At 45.9% G+C, this 14,167-nt stretch overlaps 1 protein-coding gene across 1 annotated transcript; it reads left to right on the forward strand.

Annotated features, from left to right (window-relative positions):
* Nucleotides 1-526: 526 nt before the first annotated feature.
* DIXDC1 (DIX domain containing 1) lies at nt 527-13,911 on the forward strand. Its single transcript, XM_070952569.1, has 5 exons — nt 527-586; nt 10,425-10,554; nt 11,604-11,729; nt 12,691-12,940; nt 13,797-13,911. Exons 1-5 carry the CDS (start codon nt 527-529, stop codon nt 13,909-13,911), a joined length of 681 nt encoding a protein of 226 aa, XP_070808670.1.
* The last annotated feature ends 256 nt before the right edge of the window (nt 13,912-14,167 follow it).

Below are 14,167 nucleotides of genomic sequence, written 5' to 3' on the forward strand. Positions count from 1 at the left end.
CTTTTTCTTCCAGAGTTTCAAAGTTGGAAATCCTGTTAACCTTTGGGCTCCTTTTAATTCTTATGTGTGTGTGCCTGTGTATATTTTTTTTAATGCATTTCCCTTTTTTTAGCCAGGCCACTTTGGACCTCCCCCCTCCTCGCCCTCCCCTCCTTCCTTTAAGTGCTTGTAGCCTCTTTGCGTGGAGAGAGAGAGAGGCCGGCATATTCTGGAAATATGTTGCAGATGTTTTTCCTGCCTTGTTCCTGGGACTTGCAGAAGGAGCTGTTCTGCGGGAACAGATCGGGAAGGCATCTCCCAAGAGGCTGCTCTCCTTGGAGCATGCCCAGTGTGAGCCTTGACTTGGGGTCCAGGATCCCCTTTGCAGTAAGGGGCTTCCCCTAAGGGACCCTGGGAGAGGTTGGCCATCAGCTGTGCATCTTTGCTTCCCGTGGAAGGAGGAAAATTGGGGTCTTCTCCAAGGCAGGAGGAGTTGCTCAGCGTGAGCCAAGAACTCCGTGCTTGGGGTGGGAAGGCGTTGTGAAAAATGCTTGCCTGCCAGGCCCGGGAAAAAACGTGGGATGTCGTGCAAGAGAGCTTCTTGGAGGTAAAGGATGCGTCGGCTTCATCTCCAGGCGGTGCTCAGTTCCTCTGGGGCTGCGTGGGGGGAGATGTGGGGTGCGGGAGAAGTTGGAGGGAGAGGACTGGAGTGGAAATGCTGGGCAGTTTGGCCGGTGCTTTGCAAAGAACCATTCGTTTTGGTGAAATTTAAAAATCAACGTTTCTCAAACTTTACTGACTTTAAGAGATGTGGACTTCAACTCCCAGCATTCTTGGCTGGCTGGGGAGTTCTGGGGGTTGAAGTCCACACATCTGAGAGTGGCTTGAGATTGAGAAAAACTGGCTTAAATAATTCCCAGTTTGCTGAGTACGGGAGATGGGAACGGTAAACTTTGCGGTGAGGTTTAGTCCTAATGTTTGGAGCTTCAAATGAAAGCAGAAAACTGGTGTGATAAGAGAATGGGCAGGTTCTCCTCGGCATTTGGATTCGGGTTGATGATGCTTCGATTTCTTAGCAACGTTCTTAGAAAAAAAATAGATTTGTGTCAGTAACCTGAGGCTTCTTGGTCTCATGAAGATGTGGTTGTCTTATTTGTTGGTGGCCAAAGCAAATTTTGAAAAGGGTTGGGAAAAACCATGTTACGTTTGCATGCCTGATTGTCTGAAGGGAATTCCCATCCAGTTCCTAGATATTTTGAGACGGAATTGCGTGGTCTGTCCACACCAAAGGATCATAGTTTGATGTCAGGAATGTGCAATTCCCAGAAATACAGAAAAATTTGGAGTGCCCAGCAAGATAGGAGAAGTCCAGGAGTTGTCTGGAACTGTGCTTCATGGTGTAGGTTGAAACTCCAGAAGATCCAACTTTCAATTGACTTTGTTTTCACTCATACTAAGAGCAGCTGATGGACCTCTTTATAAATCTGTTTTCAGGTTTCAATGGTTTTTTTTTTTTTTTCCAATCCAAGTTCCAACCCACGTATGCCAGTCCTGTATTTTGGACACCAGATGTTCATCCTTCCCTTCACAGCAGATAACTACCATTAGTCTGGCTTGTTCTGAAAATAATTTCTCTTTCTTTTCTGTTCTAAGAGCTTCAAATATGGGTAGGAAATAGGATAAAGATGTTCTTATTCCAGCTTTCAAAGCATGTTTCCTGTGGAGAACTGAGGCTCCCATAACTTCAGTTCTCTGACTTCCTGCTAGTTCCTTAAAAATCAGCTCAAAGCTTCAAAGCTTCCAATGGCCCCATGTGGACTTTTCCTTGGGTACAGCATGAACCTCCTTGGGTGTGGCATTATATCTTCCCATCTTCTCTTCAAACTGCTGGACATTCGTGGGAGTTTGTTTTGCATTTTAAGCAATAATGCCGTTGTATTCCAACCCATTTAGTTTTGCTCCTAGTAATGTATGACTTGGTAAGAAGGCGCACCATTAATCACGGTGATGGGGGGAAAAGTGCTTTTAAACAGCGTTGTACGGCAAGGAACATATGGCTGCTCCTCCAATAATCCCCTCGTCTTGTTTTCATTCATCCCAGCCAAAATGCATTTAGACCCTGTGGGGAATTTGGCAGTCCATCTGCGTCTGGACTTGGGAAGGCTGGTGGAGAAATTTCCTTTGTTTCTGCTTCTTCCTGCCTTCTTTTTGGTGGGCTGTGGGCTCCCAGACCACCTTCGTTCAACCCCAGGTAGTCACCGAGCCAAAGGGAATAGGGCCCCCCCTTTTCTTGTTAGAAGAGGGGTTCGTTTTGCACCCCCAGAACACCCCCAGAACTCCATATTAGATCATGCCCAACTTTTAGAAGAAGGGTGTCCAACCTTGGCAACTGTAAGGCTTGTGGACTTCAACTCCCAGAAGTCCCCAGCCAATATGTAGCTGTTTTAAGATGTGTGGACTTCAACTCCCAGAATTCCTTGCTGGCTGTGGACTTCAACTCCCAGAATTCCTTGCTGGCTAGGGAGTTCTGGGAGTTGAAGTCCACAAGTCTTAAAGTTTTGCTGAGGTTGGGAGACCCTGCTCGAGGGAAGAGATATAAACATGGTAGAACCAATTACTATTATTATGTATAATAATTATATACTATATACTATATACTATATATATATATAGTAATATACTACTTGCATTTTTTACGTGCTTTCAAACTGCTAGGTTGGCAGAAGCTGGGACAAGTCACGGGAGCTCACTCCGTTATGCAGCACTAGGGATTCGAACTGCTAAACTGCCGACCTTTCGATCAACAAGCTCAGCGTCTTAGCCACTGAGCCACCGCATCTCCCTTATACTGTGTTTCCCCAAAAATAAGACCCTATCTTATATTTTTTTGAACCCTGAAATAAGCGCTTGGCCTTATTGCCATGCGCTCAAAAGCCCGATTGGGCTTATTATTAGGGGATGTCTTATTTTGGGGAAAATAAGTGTTTTTCTATCGAGACACCTGGTCTACCCCAGCATGTGGGAGGGAGCATACTGCATCCCTTTCGCCTTTCAGCTCCAATCCAGGAGCCCTCAAGCTGTCGCATTCACGACAAACCCCATTTTATACCAAATTTATATTTCGCTGATAAAGAAATAAAGGGAGACTAGTATAGATCTATTTCAAGCTATTTAGTTCTCATCAGCTAGCCATACCCTTACTTGGATTCAAACTTGGGCTTCCTGCATGTTAGGCAGTTGTATTAACCTCTGAGCCACAAGTTCTCCTCCCTTCATCAGAGGATACAACTGTCTAACATGCAGGAAAGCCAAGTTCGAATCAAAGTAAGGGTATGGCTAGCTGATGAGAGCTAAATAGCTTGAAATAGATCTGTACTAGTCTCCCTTTATTTCATTATCAGCAAAATAATAAATTTATACACACACACACACACACACACACACACACACACACACACTCCTATGGAAGTTTCCAATTTGGGCAGCCTAGAAGTTGAAGCCTGAATTATGGAGTTGCTGATTTGAGTTTATCATGATCTTGTGACTTGGACAGTCATAAAAGGAGAAAGAAACTATTTATTTTCCTTGGAGGGAAAAAAGAAGCACCGGATGACAAACACGGGATGGAAGAGGCACTTAAATGGCCTTTTTGTTTTATTTTGTTTTTATTTTATTTTTTGAAGTTTTGGAATCGGTGGAGATTTCGGGGGAGGGGGGGAAGACCCTTTTTAATAATTTCCAATATTTGGAATGGGAAAATAGTTCTGAAGGCTGAGAATGAATTGGTTGATAACAAAACCTTTTAAAAGCTCCACCTCTCCCCCCCACTCCCATATTTTTAAAGCTAGATGGATGGAAAAAGATTGATGAGATGAGATTTATCATGGAGGAGAGAGGCTTTTTAATAAATGAAGTTGTCCTGTCTTTGGACAATTTGTTGACCGCTGCGGTATCTACCGTATATCTTGGTCCGTTAGAGTTGGCAGCCAATACCTTTAAATCAACGAATAAACATTTCACAGGCTGTTGTGGCCCGTATGCGGCCTGTGCAGCTAGTAGCTGATTCCGACAGTGAGGAGGCTGGTGTGGTGCTGCGCCAGCAGCCTGTGCAGCTGGCATCTGAGTCGGACAGTGAGGAGGCTGGAGAAGATGTGGTGCCAGAGGCGGGGATTCAGCCAGGGCCTTCAGAACCTCCAGAAGCTCCCATAAGTGAAGAGGACGAAGAGGAGGAGCCTCTTCTCGATGCACGGGTGCACAGAGCTGCCAAAAGGCAGGAATGGCTCCTCAGGAGGAGGTCTCCTCGAGAGTAAGGCTTGGGGCTAATTGGCCACTCCCTTAGCCTATTTAAGGAGGAACGCCGACTGAAGCAATTTGCAGGGAACAACTTCGTTCACTCTCCTTCGCGTCTTGATCTTAGTGCTCTGCAAATTGCTTCTGGGCTTTCTGCCAACCATAGTAAGATTAAGATTCTTTATTCTTTGGATTCTTGTAGGCTGTTAAGAAAGTTTAATTAACAGCCTTTGTTTGAAAAAGACTGATTTAATTTAGTAAACTAAGGTTTGTACGGACTTTGTGTGTGCTGCGTTCTTTGGGGTCCGTAACTGGGGCAAAACACATGCAGAATTCAGCACACGCAGGCACAGATGGATAGAGCTTGGATACACAAAGCATTTCTGAATGTTTCGTGGAGTTAAATACGCGTATCGAAAAGATCCGACTGACAACGCTTACGTTTCAGAGTCTGCCCAGTTTCCTAAAGCGAACGCCAGAACTCCCATTTCCCAGTCTATACCGGCTTCAGGGGGTTAATTGCTGAATTCGACAGCTGAACCCGACTTAATCCTGCCCCCTGATTGCCTCTCCTTGGAAACGGGCGAAAAAAATCAGAGAGAAAATGTGCCAGCTATTTTTAAATTTCCAGAACTTGTTGCTAGGCACTGCGGCGTACAAGGTGGTCTGGTTAGGCAGGGAGAAGCTGAGTGAAGAGAGAAGCTGAGATGGATCCCTGTTGCTCTCCCCACAGCCACAGCCACGTCCGATGCCACAAGGAACATCAGAACCCGAGCGAGGATCGGAGCATCAATGCTTCAAGGGAGCTTCCTTTCCGGCTCTTCTTTGTTCTTCCTCTTTAGAATAGGTAGACCTATCACCAAGTTTTAAAACATTACCAAACAACCTGTGGCCCATTAGGTCATTGTTTCCGAGATATATCCTTATCTGTAGAGAGGAACAGAATGACCACAGGCAGGCCAAAAAGCAGTGGGGGCAGGAATGACTTCCGACTTCCTGCTGGCTTCCCCATTGACTTTCCTTAGGGGAAGCTGGCAGGGAACATTGAAAATTCCTTTCCTTTCCCTTCCCTTTCTTCCCTTCCCTCCCCTTTTCCATCTTCCCCTTCTTCCCTTCCCTTCCCCGTCATCCCTTCCCTTTCTTCTCTCCCCCCTCCCCTTCTCCGTCTTCCCCTTCTTTCCTTCCCTTCCCTTCCCCATCTTCTCTTCCCTTTCTTCCCTCCCCTCCCCCTCCCCTCCCCCTCCCCTCCCCCTCACCATCTTCCCCTTCTTCCCTTCCCTTCCCCGTCATCCCTTCCCTTTCTTCTCTCCCCCCTCCCCTTCTCCGTCTTCCCCTTCTTTCCTTCCCTTCCCTTCCCCATCTTCTCTTCCCTTTCTTCCCTCCCCTCCCTCTCTCCTCTCTCCTCCCCTTCTCCATCTTCCCCTTCTTCCCTTCCCTTCCCCATCTTCTCTTCCCTTTCTTCCCTCCCCTCCCCCTCCCCTCCCCCTCACCATCTTCCCCGTCTTCCCTTCCCTTTCCCTTCTTCCCTTCCCTTCCCCATCTTCTCTTCCCTTTCTTCCCTCCCCTCCCCTTCACCATCTTCCCCTTCTTCCCTTCCCTTCCCTTTCTTCCCTCCCCTTCTCCATCTTCCCCTTCTTCCCTTCCCTTCCCCATCTTCTCTTTCCTTTCTTCCCTCCCTTCCTTCTCCCCTCCCCTTCTCCATCTTCCCCATTCTTCCCTTCCCTTCCCTATCTTCTCTTCCCTTTCTCCCCTCCCCTCCCCCTCCCTCCCCTCCCCTCCCCTCTTCTCGGTCTTCCCCTTCTTCCCTTCCCTTTCTTCCCTCCCCTCCCCTCCCCTTCTTGGTCTTCCTCTTCTTCCCCTTTCCCTTCCGGTAAGAAAGGAGGGATGGGGAAGGAGCAAGGGATTGTGAGACTGGCTGGGAAACTGTCAAAACCTAGGGGGGGGGAATGAAAAGAGGAATCAGCCTAGAATCTCTACGTAGCCACCAGCAAACAAAATCCCACCACCCCCTTGAGTGCCCTTGACTCTTACCTAATCCTAACCAGGCACTGACCATTAGTTCAGAAGATTCCTGTGCGTAGACTTTTAGCAATAAATCAGTTTAATTGAACCTTCCTCTCTGTGGCAGCCTCTCAAATACTGGAAGATGCTATCATGTCTCCCCTGGTCCTTCTCTTCATATAATTTTAAGTCTCCAGTCCCCTAAACATCTTGGTTGCTCTTCTCTGCACTCTTTCCAGAGTCTCAACCTCTTTTTCATGCCTGACATATATATTGGCCTAAAGGTATTAATAAGGTCTTAAAAACCAGGCAAAGTTTTAGTTTTCAGTGATGGAAGTTCTACGGAGAAACCTTCCCCAGGGAGAGAAAAACGATCCGATCCAGACTAGACATAAGGTGACGTGATTCCGCTTTTTCGTCGTCTGCCGAGGTCTCCGGTCGTATAATGTTCCTTATCTTCATTAATAATCTCTTATTACGGATGCCTCTCTTCCCCTTTTATCCTTCTCAGTTTCCTCCGATTTCCATGCAGCGCCAAAGCAGAATGGAACATCTGGTCGCGGTTTAACATACAAAAAGAAATCTGTAATTAAAAATGTCAAGGAAGCAAGCAACTTTAAAACTTAATTCATTAAAAATGCAAAGCAGAGATTTCCATTCACGGGCAAACCTTCCAGATGAAAAGCTTGCAAATTTGACCTGATTTTTTGCCGGCAGACGGGACGATCTCGGTAATTAAAGCTTTTTAGACAAAAGGCAGAAATCGGCTGGGAGGGGTTTTTTTTTATTATTGATTTTTTTTTTTTTTGCTTGCTTTTAAAATAGTAGCGGGGAAAAAAAAAGAACAAAAGACAGAGATAATTGCGGTGCAAATGCAGTATGTTTGAGAAAGGAAACAAAATGCACAGAAATTGCTTTAGGAAATAAAAAATTCAACAATCCCGTCTCTCCAAAGTATAATATATTATTACAGCTGTTAACAGTGACAATTCTATATATACGTATTCAAATGTGATTATTATTTAAGCCTGCCTATATTTATTTCTAATATATTTGTAAAGCTTCCTTTTTTAACTTACTGTATTTTGCATAAATTTATTTATTTATGTCGCCCGGCTGTTGGCATTTTAGAACTGGGTCATAAGTACCGATTGGGGATTGTGTCTGTTGTAATTTCAAACAGTCACTAAGCCGCGGGTCATAAAATGAAGACTACTATATCTTTACTACATCTCCAGAAGAATGCTATCTTAAATTTAATTTAATAAATTTAATTATTTTAAATTTTAATTGCTGTTTTGTCTGTGTTTTTAAATAGGCTGTACACCGCCCTGAGTCCTTCGGGAGAAGGGCGGTATAGAAATAAAATTATTATTATTATTATTATTATTATTATTATTAAATCTTTTTCTTTACAAACATCATGTCCAATACATTCTAAATATCGTTTTTGTGGGATCATTGGTGGGCTCTGAGATGGATTGTTTTCTTGCAGAAGTTTCACTACCAAATTAGGTAACATCATCAGTGCTGGAAGGAAGAGGAGGAGGAAGTAGAAGTGGGAGTGGAAGTGGAGGAAGAAAATGAGGATTGTGGGATCCTTGGTGCCCTCTGAGCTTGATTGTTTTCTTGTAGACCTTTTACTACCAAACTAGGTAACATCATCAGTGCTAGATGGGAGAGGAGGAGGAGGAGGAGGAGGAAGTAGAAGTGGAGGAAGAATATGAGGACTCTGTGGTCTTAAGTCGTAATTTAAGGCCCGTTGACCCTCTTGCTATAGGAGTTGAGACCTTCCCCTGTTTAGACAATACCGGAACTTTTATTCAACAAGCGATGTGGAAATAAGTATGAAATCCGCAGTTGCGCATCAGTTTGCGAAGGCATGGCCATGATTTTTGAAAACCCGAACTGCGGCATTTTCCTCTTTCGCTAATGTGACAACCCGAGCAATCTCGGGAAAACGCAGCCGTGTGTGGGCATCTTTTCTTTCTTCACCTTCTCGTGGTGAGAGAACCTGGGAGGGGAAGAGAGCATCGATGCTTACAGAATGCAAGATACGTTTATTTTCAATCAAGATCCAGCCAGCCTTCCATTCTGCTCCAGGGAGCGTTATAGGGAAGCACTTTTTCCGCTATATTAACACAATTTGAGACGTGCGGGAGAAGTTATAAATAAAGAAGCAATTTGCCCTAAATTCTCTTCCTTTTCACATCTCAGAAATCTTTTTATTTATTTATTTTTGGGTAGTTTTCTGCTTTCTGTGCATTTAACTGTCCCTCTGCTGTTCTTCCTTTCCATGAAATTTTAATGCCTTATTATTTCGGCCGCTTGTTAAATCCTTCAGCTGTCATCGGTGACAGATAGCTCCTTTCTCTGAGTTTTTTTTGTTTTTGTTTTTCTCGTTTGGGAGGAATTTTTTTTTTTCTTTAATTTATATGCCGCCCTTCTCCGGAGACTCAGGGCGGCGTACAATGCGTTAAGCAATAGCCTTCATACTTTTGTATATTTATACAAAGTCATCTTATTGCCCCCACAATCTGGGTCCTCATTTTACCTACCTTTGAAAGGATGGAAGGCTGAGTCAACCTTGAGCCTGGTGAGATTTGAACTTGCAGTAATTGCAAGCAGCAGATGTTAATAACAGTGCATTAGTCCATTGTGCTACCAAGGCCCACTTTAAAATCTCCATTCAGTCTGGCAAAAAAAAAATACCCCGTAAGAGAGTTTTCCGCGAGCATAATAAGCCACGAAGTTCTGCGGGAAATTCCCTGAAGAGTTTCAAACTGTTCATGAAAGTCCACATCCAGACCTAGATGTGATGAGTGAGGCAGCCCCTTTAAAAGAGGAAGGCAGTGGCTTTTTAAAAAGAGGGGTTTGGGGTGTGCAGGCAGTCCTTGACTTACGGCAGTTCCTATTGTGGCCCGCCAGCGGTCAGCAGAGCTGGCAGCAGATTCAAACAGTGAGGAGGTTGGGGAGGAACATGGGCCAGTCCTGGAGTCTGGGGAAGGCTCGGATGAGGGCTCTGCGTCGGAGGCAGAGAGGGGGCCAGGGCCGTCTGACAGTTGTCAGCTGCCTTCGGAGTCAGACATCAGTGGGGCAGACGAGCAGCTGGATCCTGTTCCCAGTCTGCGCATATGCAGAGCTGCCAGGAGAAGGGAACAGCTAAGGAACAAGGGCCGACTCAGGAGTAAAGCCACAGGTGGACGGTACTGATATTATTTATTTGTTTGTTTGTTTGTTTGTTTGTTTGTTTGTTTGTTCAATTCATATGCCGCCCTTCTCCGAAGACTCAGGGCGGCTTACAATAAACTTATAGCAATAGCCTTCATTCTTTTGTATATACCTGATTATTAGGGCTTTTGGCCCCCCACCATAAGCGATGTTTCTACAAAGTCAGCTTATTGCCCACACAATCCGGGTCCTCAATTTTCCTATCTCAGAAGGATGGAAGGCTTGAATCAACCTTGAGCCTGGTGAGATTTGAACTTGCACTAATTGCAGGCAGCTGGCAGCTAAATCAATAAATCAATCAATAAGAGCCTTGGTAGTACAGTGGTTTAAAGCACCCTGTTATTAACACAGCTGCCTGCAATTACTGCAGGTTCGAATCTTACCAGGCTCAAGGTTGACTCAGCCTTCCATCCTTTCTAAGGTAGGTTAAATGAGGACCCAGTTTGTGGGGGCAATAAGCTGACTTTGTATAAATATACAAAAGGATGAAGGCTATTGCTTAACGCATTGTAAGACCCCCTGAGTCTCCGGAGAAGGGCGGCATATAAATCAAATAAAAAAAAATATCAATATAATATCAATATAATAGGATAATCTTGCAACTCCAAAAGAAAAAGTGGTGTTATTAGCCATTAAATCTCAGAAATGCACTTTTCCCAAAAGGTTTCCACAATTTTGGCCACTACTGTAGTTATTGATTGATTGATTGATTGATTGATTCGATTTATATGCCGCCCTTCTCCAGAGACTCAGGGCGGCTTACAATGCGTTAAGCAATAGCCTTCATACTTTTGTATATACCTTGCTTAGTAGAGCTTTCGATAGATGGATGGATGGAGGGGTAGAGAAGCTAATGCTTTCATTACATTTAGTGAAGTGTAACGGTGGCCTCCTTCCTTCCTTCCTTCCTTTCTTTTTTCCAGCAACAGCTGCAGTCGTATGTCACCTGGGTGAATTCACAGCTAAAGAAGAAGCCAGAAGTTAAACCGGTGCAGGATTTGAGACGCGACCTCCGCGATGGCGTGGTCCTCGCCTCTCTCATTGAGATCGTAGGTGAGTAGCCTCCTTGCAAAGACGTTGAGATGGTTTTCGGGGCTCAGCGTCCTGGATTTAACCTGGATTAAGAGGGAGGAGCAGAGAAATGGTGCCGGAGATCACCGTTCCCCTCCCGCCTGTTTGCCATACTTACATTTCACTTAAATGGGGGAATTCTGGGAGTTGAAGGTTTTTTTTTTTTTTTTAATTTGATTTATATGCCGCCCTTCTCCGGAGACTCAGGGCGGCTTACAATGCGTTAAGCAATAGCCTTCATGTATATTTATACATACATATTTATGTATGTATACATATTTATACATACAAAAGGCAATAGCCTTTTGTATATTTATACAAAGTCAGCTTATTGCCCCCACAAACTGGGTCCTCAATTTACCTATCTTGGAAAGGATGGAAGGCTGAGTCGACCTTGAGCCTGGTGAGATTCGAACTTGCAGTAATTGCAGACAGCTGGTGTTAATCACAATGCTATCAGTCTGCTGAGCCACCAGGTTCAAGACTGTACTGGCAGTCCTCGACTTAACGGCCACAGCTGAGCCCCAAAAATTCTGTGGTTAAGTGAGACATTTCTCAAGCGGGTTTTGCCCCATTTTACAACCTTTCTTGCCATGGTTGTTAAGTGAGTCGCTGCGGTTGTTAAGTCAGTAGTACGGTTGTTTAAGTGGATCTGGTTTCCCCATTGACTTTGCTTGTCAGGAGATCGCAAAAGGGGATCATGTGATCCCGGGGACACGGCGACTGAATTTTGGGATCACGTGACGGTGGGGAACGCTGCCACGGTCGTAAGTGTGAAAAACGGTCATAAGTCAATTTTTTTCAGTGGCCGTTGTAACTTCAAACGGTCACTAAATGGACCGTTGTAAATCGAGGATTACCTGTAGTAGCTTTATGATGCTCCAAGAAGAGAACAAAATATATTTTATATATTCACAGTGGCATCCTTAGGCCAAGGGAGGGGGTGGGGAGGTTGACCATTGTCATCCTGCCAAACTCCACACCGGCAGGTTTAAGAGTTGCCCTAAAATTTGGCTGCTTCTCTCTTGCAGCTGGAGAGAAACTCAGTGCCGTGGAGGAGTCGCCCACCAACCAGCAGGCCATGAAGGAGAACGTGGAAAAAGTCCTACAATTCGTGGCGTCCAAGAAGATCCGCATGCACCAGACCTCGGCTAAAGGTGAACCTCAACCTCAACTGTTAACCTTGAAGGGCCTGGGTATTCCAGTCCTGTTCTGCCCCAGCTACGGACCCCAAAGAACGCAGCGACACACAAATACCGTTCACAAAGTTTATTGAATAAACCAGTTTTTTACAACAACGGCTGTTAATTAATTGCATTAACAGCCGCCAAGAATTCAAAGAATAATAACCGAAAGCTTACTATGGTTGGCAGAATGCCCTGAAGCAATTTGCAGGAAGCTGATAAGATAAGCAAGACAAGACACGAAGGTATGTGAACTAAATTGTTCCCTGCAAATTGCTTCAGTCGGCGTTCCTCCTTAAATAGGCTAAGGGAGTGGCCAATTAGCTCCAAGCCTTACTCTCAAGGAGACCTCCTCCTGAGGAGCCACCCTTGCCTTTTAACAGCTCTGCGCGCCCATGCATCGAGAAGAGGCTCCTCCTCTTCGTCCTCTTCACTTAAGGGAGCTTCTGGAGGTTCGGAAGGCCCTGGCTGAATCCCCGCCTCTGGCAACACATCTTCTCCAGCCTCCTCATTGTCCAACTCGAGTGCCAGCTGCACAGGCTGCTGGCGCAGCACCACACCAGCCTCCTCGCTGTCTGAATCAGCTACTAGCTGCACAGGCCGCTGACTTAAGGAGGAACTTAAGGAGGAACGCTGACTGAAGCAATTTGTGGGGAACAACTTTAGCTCACTCTCCTTCGCGTCTGGATTCTCTGCAAATTGCTTCAGGGCTTTCTGCCAACCTCAGTAAGATTGTGATTACTTTATCTTTGGTTTCTTGTAGGCTGTTAAGAAAGTTTATTAACAGCCTTTGTTTTGAAAAAGACTGAGTTATTTTAGTAAATTAAGTTTTGTACAAACTTTGTGTGTGCTGTGTTCTGCGGGATCCGTAGCTGGGGCAGAACACCTTCCCTTGATCAGCTCACGACCATTTTGGCGAATTTGTGTCTTCTAGATATCGTGGATGGGAATCTGAAATGCATCATGAGGCTGGTCCTTGCGCTGGCCGCTCACTTTAAGCCTGGATCCGGCAAAATCGCTTCACCAGGAACCGTGGAGGAGATCCAGGGGGGAAGCAGAATCTTGCTGGCCCATCACAGGTCTCGCTCGGCCGTAGCTGTTGCCCAGGAGGCGGTGGCTGCCCTGGCAGAGGTCCGCCAGGATGTCTCGGGAGTGGGCCGTGATGCCTTCCAGCCTCACCCCAGGTACGTGATCTGCAGCAAAAACGACGCTTCGATCTTTACAAGTAGTTCTCGGCTTAGAACTATTCGCTTAGTGACCATTTGAAGCTACAGTGGCATTGAAAAAAGTGACTGATGACCAGTTCACCATCCCTACAACGGTTACATGGTCAAAATTTGGGTGCTAAACACACTATTTATGATCATTGCAGTCTCCGGGGGTTATATATAGGAGCCACGGTGGCGCAGTGGTTAGAGTGTGGTACTGCAGGCTACTTCTGCTGACTGCCGGCTGCCTGCAATTTGGTAGTTTGAATTTCACTGGCTCAAGGTTGACTCAGCCTTCCATCCTTCTGAGGTGGGTAAAATGAGGACCCAGATTGTTGGGGGGCAAGAGGCTGACTCTGTAAACCGCTTAGAGAGGGCTGTAAAAGCACGGTGAAGTGGTCTATGAGTCTTAAGGGCTATTCCTTTCTTTCTTTCTTCCTTCCTTCCTTCCTTCCTTCCTTCCTTCCTTCCTTCCTTCCTTCCTTCCTTCCTTCCTTTTTCCCTCCCTCCCTCCCTCCCTCCCTCCCTCCCTCCCTCCCTTCCTATCGTTAGAATGCAGTATTGCAGGCTAAATCTGCCAATTCCCAGGAGATCGATCCTGACTGGCTCAAGGTTGACTCAGCCTTCCATCCTTCCGCGGTGGGTAAAATGAGGACCCAGATTGTTGGGGGGCAAGAGGCTGACTCTGTAAACCGCTCAGAGAGAGCTGTAAAGCACTTTTGAAAACCAACCACCAGATGGAGAGGAAAGGATGCAGAGGGGAAAGCATTTTGTCTCTCTCTTTTTGGGGCGCTCTGGCCTTCCCTCCTGACGGTGCCGTCCTTCTCTCTAGAAACAGCCACCTGCATGGAGAGATTGAGCGGCCGCACTGGAGTGTCCGAGCGCTCGTCCAGCAGTACGAAGGCCAGCAGAGCAGTGGCCCTTCAGAGTCCTCTTTCTCCAGGTAAGAGATGCTCCCCTTCCTCTACTCACTCCTTCGTCACCCCTAGGAACCTGTTCTGTCCCCGTACCCCACACGCACCCCCACAGATGGCCCGGAGTTAATAAGCCACACAACAAAACTCTTTGAAGATAAAGCTGGCAGCAACCCAGTGGCTCGCTGCCAATTCAGACTTTACTCACACAAAACAAAGATTAGACTGCCAGCATTCCGATAAAACAGGCAGAGTGTCAACAATACAAGGATTAATCCAAATGCAGTCC

Source organism: Pituophis catenifer, unplaced genomic scaffold, assembly GCF_029215685.1.
Source record: "Pituophis catenifer annectens isolate HBS135680 unplaced genomic scaffold, rPitCat1.0.hap2 SCAF_12, whole genome shotgun sequence".
Classification (NCBI taxonomy): domain Eukaryota; kingdom Metazoa; phylum Chordata; class Lepidosauria; order Squamata; family Colubridae; genus Pituophis; species Pituophis catenifer.

Bases quoted from the DNA above. Each gene is read 5' to 3' on its own strand.
- DIXDC1 (XM_070952569.1), top strand. From the start codon at position 527: ATGCTTGCCTGCCAGGCCCGGGAAAAAACGTGGGATGTCGTGCAAGAG. The intron at 587-10,424 runs GTAAAGGATGCG...TCTTTTTTCCAG, and splicing joins TGCAAGAGAGCTTCTTGGAG to CAACAGCTGCAGTCGTATGT. The intron at 12,941-13,796 runs GTACGTGATCTG...CCTTCTCTCTAG, and splicing joins GCCTTCCAGCCTCACCCCAG to AAACAGCCACCTGCATGGAG.